The 9414-nt window shown below is 30.5% G+C and overlaps 1 protein-coding gene across 1 annotated transcript; it reads left to right on the top strand.

Moving 5' to 3' along the window:
- Nucleotides 1–4506: 4506 nt before the first annotated feature.
- LOC124926637 (auxin response factor 18-like) lies at nucleotides 4507–7436 on the top strand. Its single transcript, XM_047466902.1, has 4 exons — nucleotides 4507–4906; nucleotides 5057–6091; nucleotides 6313–7126; nucleotides 7207–7436. Exons 2-4 carry the CDS (start codon nucleotides 5078–5080, stop codon nucleotides 7224–7226), a joined length of 1848 nt encoding a protein of 615 aa, XP_047322858.1. The 5' UTR covers nucleotides 4507–4906; nucleotides 5057–5077; the 3' UTR covers nucleotides 7227–7436.
- The last annotated feature ends 1978 nt before the right edge of the window (nucleotides 7437–9414 follow it).

Genomic DNA, 9414 nt, shown 5'->3' with positions numbered 1-9414 from the left:
TTTTTGTCCCTACAATTAAAAATGTACAAATAAATAATTAAGGTAATCCAAAGAAAAATGGGTGGAAGAAGACCCCAAGCAACGCAAAGCTTAGGAAACAATTAGGTTTTACGAGTTAGGGTTAGAAAGAGCTTTAACGTAGATTAGGGATTTTAGAAGATCTTAACTGACTTGTTTATTAGGTGTCAATTATAACATCTTTATTAATTAATCAGATGTAACAAATTACGTACAATATAGTCCTAATTAGACTTTAAATGTTACATCAGAAAAGATAAATAAAGGAAATAGGAACTATCAAACATAATTAATAGTAACTTGTGTCTTAAAAAGGTTATGTTTTCTCTGAGTTTAGGTATAATATGATGTCAGTTGAAAATGATAATTTTAGATGTGATTTTTACACTAAAGGATCCTGAACAGGGGACTTTTCAGCACACATAAGAAATGATTTTTTATTGCCAAAATACTGATAATACAAATTGTTCCTTTTACAAAATTATAGTCTAGTTCAACCATAGAGTACAAAATTTTATGTACACAAGGTCTTATGTTCCTTCGTCAAGTTCTTTTGTTTGTAGTGCTGCAAATTGTATTGTAGATTTCAATATAAAAAAAAAATACATAAAGATTGGGTCATTTTATGATAAATTTGTTAGTCATAGACAATTTAAGACTAGGGTTCTATGGACCACATCCAATATTTGTTTTATAGTCAAGAATTGGTACCAATTTCAATTTAGCAAAAGTTTTGAAAAGTTTTCTTCCACATTCTATATCCCTAAAAGTTTTCATGAACTTTTTGAAAGTCAATAATGAAATTGTAAAGGTTGATAATCATAACACTCAAGAGATCACATATTAGTCCTCTAGCTCAACCTATTGAGAATAATTGGAGAGGTTTGACTTATTAATAATGTTTTATCTTTTAAAAAACTTAGTAAGTTAAACAAAGATTTGATAATATCCTATATCAATGAAATTGATATATCTATAATATAGGTGAAAAAAATTTTAAAAAAATTAATTTGAACAATTAAAGTTGAAAAGAGAGAATAAATACAATAAAAGAATAATAGTGCGAATTTTTAAGTTTATTTGATTAATTATAAAAAAAATTATTGTGTACACTAATAGAATTTTTTTTCTAATTTTTTTTCCATGGAGTCTTAACTATTGCAATATGGGATGGGACTGGGCTAGAGACATGTTGAATTTGATTATGACTTGTTTTTATTGTTGCTTTGATTGTTTCTCATGAGATGTATTGTCGGATAGTGTTATTAAATAACAGCATTCTCTCTAGTTTACTTTTTATTTTTAATTGTTTTTTTAATTTACAATACTTATAATTATTTGAATGAGTTTCACACACTTCCAACTCTGAAAAAATCTCAGTAATCCAAATTTAGAAAATCTACAAGAATATGTTGTAATTTTAACTTAAATGGTTAATAATTGCATATTCTTTATCATAACCAAATGCTATAATAACTCAAATTAGTGTAATTATATAATTATTCCCACAATACCTACTCAAATTACTCATCTAACCTAAAACAATATGTGTATCATCTCAAATTAGTGTAATTACCTTTTATTTATTCTTCCTCAAAATTATTTTTATGTCAACTTAAAATGTGAGATTAATAGTTACAAATATATTTATCATTTTAAAATACAAATATTTTCTTATTTACTCATTAAAATAATAAAATTTTAATTATCATAAAAATAACCCATATTAAAATTGTTAAAAAAACGTTTTAAATAGGAATTGAACCCCTCATTTGAACTTAATGTTTTAAGTGAAAATCGAACTCGTGACATTAAATATTTAAGTTCGATTTCTGTCACTTAAACTAGATTAGTGAGTTGTAAAATTGTTCAATTTTCTAGTTTAAAAATGTAATTATTATTTTTCTTTCTAAAGAAATAACATTTTGTATACACTAGACAAAATTGAGGTGCTAACTTGAAGAAAAATAAGTTAATTTATAACCAATCATAAATTAAACATAATATATCTTGATGACGAAATATAAAATCATAAGAAAAATTATATGACCAAGATAAACAAAATGACAACTCAAAATAATAATAAAAATGGCAAAAAAATTCTACAAATACCATCCAAACTCGAGTGACTCTAGAGAGTTTGTGTCGCTCTACTACTACACATGGCTACGCTGTTCTGGATATTCTTCAGATCGATTTGGATTTTGAATCATTCACTTTCCACGCAAAGTTCTAAATTTTTTGATCTAGGATTTCCATTTGCTTATCCTTAATTAGTTGTGCATGTGTATAAGAGTTGTGTGCCTCGTGAAATAGTACATGGCCTTGATTTCAGTTCCATAGCCACCTTAGGATTAGAGTAGTTTTGGTGTAATTTCAAGAACTTTGTCATGCAATTTGTGACCTTGTCATGTCCACCTAGGGTTTCACGATTGACCAAATTATTATTTTTTTCAAAGCACTAAAACCTTGAAGTTGGCTGGCTCTTTTGGGGATCAACCATGGATTATGGTCCACTTTCTCGAACAAGACTCTATGTTTCAGATCTGAATGTGAATCAAACAAGTATCTTATATCATCAAGACTTCATATATTATATATATCACTTAAGCAACAAGCTAGGCCTTGTAATAATAATATGTTAATTAACATCATTCATACTCAAGAATTTCCTTTTAGTTTACCTAGGTTTGTTTTGACTTTGTTGTTAATGCCATCTCATATTCATTAATTACTTGTAAATATTGATATTCTAATTTATAAGCATTAAAGGTTGATATTATATTTTTATTTTATTTCATAAAATTACTATTTACATATTTGAATAAACAATATAAGTTGTGAACATGAATTAAAGTACGATTTTTTTTTATAAAATAAACAATATTAGTGTTAGCTTAGCAAAAACTCGAAAATAGACCTGAAATTAACATTCACCCAAGCTTGTTTGAGACCCTTTTAAGTTTAAAAAATGAAATTAAATAATTATTTTCTCTAATTCGTTTCCACCCTAAAACTTGTATGGTGCATGAATAAACTTTGTTAAGACAATATTTGTGGTTGTTTATATCGATAAATCAACCTAATTGGTTGAAATTTTGATACTAAATCGTCGTGTTTAAACATCTCAATGTGCACCTTATAAATAATATTTTAAAATTGACATGTTTAGTCTTGTAGTTAAGAATTTATCAAAGAAAAATAACTTTTTTTTATATATCAAAATCAATGATCAAAGAGGTGGATACTCACCCTAAGGTCTTGGGTTCGAACCCATCAGACGACAAGTTCTAGTTAAGTATCCATTGTCCCATTTTTATTTTTATTTTCCAAAAGAAAAGTCAATGGAATAAATGTTTAGGAAAATTTAAAACACAATTCACTCAAAGCTTAACTGGCAGTGAAAATAAAACGATATGCATGCTGGTCCGACCCTTGGTGAGGGCATGTTAGGCAGCCATCTAGGGCGACCCCTCTCTACCGGCACCATTAAAAAAAGTTTAAAGAAGTTATTCAACCAGGGTTTTAAAAACTTAACATTATGGTTGTAGCATAACATATAGTAAGTCAACAAAATAAAAACATAAATCTTTTGCTTAAGAAATTTGAAACTTCGGGCGACACTTTTTTTTAAAACGCTGAGTTCCGTTTTTTCTTAAAAATGTGACTTAATCCTCGCAAGTTAAGCACATATCCCACCAACACACTAAACAAATTAACTAGGTGAATAAAACTTGTTTATGACATGCTCAAATCCAGAACCTTAGGGTGACTAAGATGTTCACCTTTTTTTTATTGCTATGTTAAAAGAAGGGATATAGCCGACACGCATAATCATTATTCCTCCAACCAAAACAAAAAAAAAAATCACAATTAATCCTTTTTACACTATCTGAATCTTAATGGATGTAACTGAGACGGTTAATTCAAAGACTTGTTGTTATGATATTCATAAATAAATAAATACAACTCTTAAAAAACACACCATCTTTTAGTTCATCTTTTTAAGTACTAAAATAATTTATCAACAAAAAAAATATTAAAATATAATTTATCAACAAAAAAAAAGTACTAAAATATAATTTATTTTTAATTAAAAAATTAATTTTCTTATGTTAATGTCTTTTTAAGTATTTAAAAAACAATTTTCAAAATTTAAACCAAACAGATCTATTCAAATAAACAAACAGCCCTAAATGTTTAAAACATTAATGGATCATCCATATGTAAAATAATAAATTTTAAGATGAATATCCAAAATTAATAATAGTTCAAAAGTCTTATAAGGGTTTGTATTAATTAATTAATTAATTAAATTAGAATGAAAATGTAAATAAATAAATAAATAAAGGTTAGAAAGAACTAAAAAAAGAAAAGGCAAAATGATACTAAAAAGAGAAGCAACAGGGAAAGAGAGAGTAACGAGTCGTTGGTTGGGATCTCTGCCTGTTTGGATCCTTCTACAATTCACCATCTTCTAATCTTTTCTCAAACAATTGTAAAAAAGATTTATATGAATTTCTGTCTTTCTCTCTGTCAACCGTCTGGTCGGCAACAATGCCTTGAGGTCCCTCTTCCTTTGTGGGGGAGCCCAGACCCCCTCTCTCCCTCCTCTATACATAAATTACCACTGTCTTTTCTCACTCATTCTCACACACGCGCACTCTCTCTCTCTCTCTCTCTCTCCCTCTCCCTCTCCCTACCCTCAACTTCAAACCCACCACTACCACTATTCCTCAACTCTATACCAGACTCCCATCTTTCTTTCGCCTAAATTCTTCCCAAAGATCTAATCTTTCCTTATATTTACTCTCTTCTCAAACCATCTATTGTGAATTAGTCTCAATCGACTTTCTTTCCCACAATCCTCTGTTGGGTCTTCTTTAAGGTAATCATCAGCCTCTTTTCTCAGATGGGTTTTTCATATTTTTGAAGATATGATGATTGATTTGATTAATTAGAGTCTGCATTTAAATTGGGTAATTTTTGTTTTTGTAATTAAATCTATGTTTTGCGTGTTGAATTTGATTAACAACAGGATCAAGAGAAGAAAAAAAAAATGAATGAGATTGAGAAATGCTTGGATCCCCAATTATGGCACGCTTGCGCCGGCGGCATGGTTCAACTTCCTCCGGTGAACTCAACTGTCTGTTATTTCCCACAGGGTCATGCTGAACACTGCCAAGAGAAACTCGATTTGGTAAGAATGCCTCCATTGATTCTCTGTAAAGTGGAAACAGTCAAGTTTTTGGCTGATAAAGAAACAGATGAAGTTTATTCCAAAATCCGATTGATTCCACTGAGAAACAACTCCGATCGGGATTTGTACGATGAAACAACCGACAGAACTGATAACCAAGAAAAACCCCCATCTTTTGCCAAAACATTGACTCAATCCGACGCGAATAACGGTGGCGGGTTTTCCGTTCCTAGATATTGTGCGGAGACTATTTTCCCGAGGCTTGATTATTCATCGGAGCCCCCTGTTCAGACGATCTTGGCTAGAGATGTTCATGGAGAGGTATGGAAATTCAGGCATATCTATAGAGGAACGCCGAGAAGGCATTTGTTAACGACGGGTTGGAGTAATTTCGTGAATCAAAAGAAACTTGTCGCCGGCGATTCGATTATATTCTTGAGGGCTGATAATGGGGATTTATGTGTTGGTGTTAGAAGAGCTAAGAAAGAAGCAAATAGTGGCTGGAACTCGTCTTCTTCTCCTTATGGAGCTTATTCTCCATTTCTGAGAATCGATGATCAGAGAAAAATCTGCGGTGGAGGAAGGGGTGGTGGAAAAGTGAGAGCTGAATCTGTAATGGAAGCTGCTTCTCTTGCAGCTAATGGACATCCTTTTGATGTTGTGTATTATCCACGGGCTAGTGCTCCCGAGTTCTGCGTTAAGGCTTCATCTGTTGGAGCTTCAATGAGGATTCAATGGTGTCCAGGAATGAGATTCAAGATGCCTTTTGAAAATGAAGATTCTTCTCGAATTAGCTGGTTTATGGGTACCATTTCTTCTGTTCTATCTGATGATCCTATCCGTTGGCCTAATTCTCCATGGAGACTTCTTCAGGTACTTGTTATTCTAAATCTTTAAGATTCTATCTTGCAAGATTCTTGGCAACAAGTGACATTTACCTTACTTTGATTTGATTAATGTTTGATTCTGGCCAATTCTTTCTTGTTCTTTTATGGCTTCCATGAATCTGTTTCATCAAGTAGTTGAATCTATGGATCTAGAATTTAATGTATTTGGTAGAGTTAGTTTACCTATTAATTGGTTTATGATTTCAGGTAGCTTGGGATGAACCAGATTTGCTTCAAGATGTGAAGAAAGTAAGCCCGTGGTTAGTTGAATTGGTTTCTAACATGAACATGCCCGCAGTTCATCTGTCGCCATTTTCACCCCCGAGAAAGAAAATAAGAATACCACAACCGTCCGATTTTCCGTTCATCGGGCAACTACCTATGTCTTCATTCCAATCATACCCTAATAATATAGGCCAGGGTAGTGGTAACAACAACCCATTTGTCCATTTAACCACCCAAACCATTCCTGCAGGCATACAGGGAGCCAGGCATGCTCAAATTGAATTAACCCAATCTAAGAATATCTTTCCTCCTCAACCTATAACCAATTCTAAACCGCTTTTCCTTAACTTCGTTACCAAATCCGAAAACGACGATGGAAATGTGTCCTGTTTACTAACTTTAGGACTTTCTAACCCTTCTCCGAAAAAAACTGAAACAGAAGACCGTAAAGTAAAAACACCACCACCAACGTTTGTGCTGTTTGGTCAGCCGATTCTCACAAAAGAACAGATCTTCCAGACATCTTCAGGTTCATCTGACATGAACCCGACTAATAATCTTTCCGATGGTTCTGACTCTGCTGTGATTCAGAACAGCCCAACAGAGAACTTATCTGATGAAGGGTCTCCATGGTTTAAGAGGAACAGAACGAAATCAGAGCCTCATACCAACACTTTCAGGTCATATCATCGAGAGCTTTATGGAAATCTCACCAATGTGTTTGAGAGTGAAGGAACCGAGGCTCTAAGCGAAACAGGGGCAATTAAACATGGCGCTGATGAGCCGAGCCATTCAGGTAATTAAACAAACAAATGTATTTTTTTTATGTGTTTTATGTAAAAAAGAGATTCTAATGTTTGTTGGTTACGGTTGCAGCAAGTTTTCGAAGTGTATGACTGATCAATTGATTGAGGAAGAGAAGAAGAAAGGGAGTTTTCGAAGTTTGAAATCAAATGTACAAATTGAAGTTATGAGATGATGATCTATAGTAGAGAAGTTTGTTAGGTTTATTATTGTTGTTATGAATGGAACAGTAATGTTGTAAGGTTTATTTTTAAGAATTACCCACGTTTAATTGGTTGCTCAACTATCAAGATTTGAGGTTATATGTCCTTTTTTTGATGAATCAAGTTTGTTTGGTTAATTGTGACTTTTCACTAATAATAAGCAAGTTTTTATTAGGTAGCTCATTAATTAACTTATCTGAATGTAGGTTCACAAGTTGCTTTTGCTACTACTCTTAAGAGTTTTGAAAATTTTAGATAACATCAAATTCAAACTCCAACTTTACAATTACATTACAACTTAATTCGTTTTTCGAAAATATGGACATTATAGTTAAATTAGAGGATGATTTTTGCATGTTTTAAGATTCTAAATTGAATCTATGATAATAAATTGAAGATTTTGTTAGTATTCCCAGGTAGGAAGGAACAAAAGAAAAAAAAAAGAGTAATTTAGTGAGAGCTGACAAAGCAATTCTTCCAACTGCAAAGATTTAAAGCTTGAGGCACATGGCAAGTCCCATAATACCACTACCACCAAATTAATTAAATAAGATAAAAAGAACCTTCATTTATGCCCTTGTTAAGCAAGTTGGGATTTGTCGGAAACAATAATAGTGTTTTAATTAATTATGTGACATTATTTAATTCAACTCATTTAATACTTAATTTAGTCTAAAATATTTGTTTTTAACTAATTAGATAAAGTTATGTAAAATACATGACCATGTTTATCCGCTTTTGGTGTGAATCAAATATGTGATTTTAATCTTTTAGATCGATTTTTCCACCGAAATTATCACATTTATAAATATGTCACATGTCTTAATATAAGTATATAATGTTATATATATATATATATATATATATATATATATATATATATATATATATATATCATAAATATATAATATAAGAAAATAGTGATGGTCATTAATTAAGATTCAAAAGATGAGGAGGTTATAAAATTTGATTAAACATATTTGACCACAAGTTAATTGAGATATATTATATATATTAATACATTTGAACAATTTAATTATCACCCAAATTATAATATCTTATAGTTTCTTAATATGATACTATATTATTTCAAACTTCTTAACATATTGTTAATAGTGTAAATGATGAAGTTAATTTTTATTACCTTTATTTATTTTGGTGAATGGTGACCCTTATTTAAATCGGAGTGTTTTTAATTAAAATCGAAATTGAGATATTGTATTCTTAAATATTTTAATTTTTAGATAAGAATGTAATTAGGTTAGTTTGATCAAATTTATAATATAATAAGTCCACATATTCCACTTTATGAGAGGGCTCCCTTACCTCAAAAATTCTCCAAGGCATCAACGTTTAGGGGACCCTTCACACATATTGTTTCTTTTGGAACTCACTTTTTAAAAGATGAATTGTGAAAATGATCTTTGCAAGCTCCCAAGTATTGGAATCCTCTTTATTTCTTCATATTAATTATGATATCACATATATATCTATTTGTTTTGTTTCTTACTTTTTAGATCTCTTTAAAATTAATTATTTACTTTAAAATGATTAATTATGCACAACTTTTATATATTAATAATATTTGTAGTATTTAATGAAACTCAATTTGAGTTGTCATCAATGCTAAACCCTATTACATGTGATACATTAGGGTTTTGTTATCTTGAGTTATATTGAATATCTATAATTAGTTATAGAATGTTAAATGATTTACATTTTAATTATGCCTTCGGATCTCAATTTGACAAAAAAAATGAACAACTTTGTTCACTTTAACGTATTGTGGAATGGATATGTAACTATTTATTTATTTAATTTATATATCACTCATATTTTATTCGGTTGTTTGACAGTCAACTTCTAGTGGATCGATATTTTAAACTCAGTCCTAAAATTACTTTCTTGTTTTCTTGAACCACTAATTAACTCAATAAAGTTTCGACATAAAACAAAAGAATATTATCCTCGTATCTTCATTTCATCGTCAACAAATTAAAAATTGAACATAATTATACTTAAAAGAAGGAGCACTAAAGCGCTAACCGCATCTTTAAATCCAAGATTTGTGACTCAT

This window comes from Impatiens glandulifera, chromosome 2, assembly GCF_907164915.1.
Source record: "Impatiens glandulifera chromosome 2, dImpGla2.1, whole genome shotgun sequence".
Taxonomy (NCBI): Eukaryota; Viridiplantae; Streptophyta; class Magnoliopsida; order Ericales; family Balsaminaceae; genus Impatiens; species Impatiens glandulifera.
The sequence above is the reverse complement of the archived record's forward strand: the minus strand, read 5'-3'. Positions and strand labels throughout refer to the sequence as shown.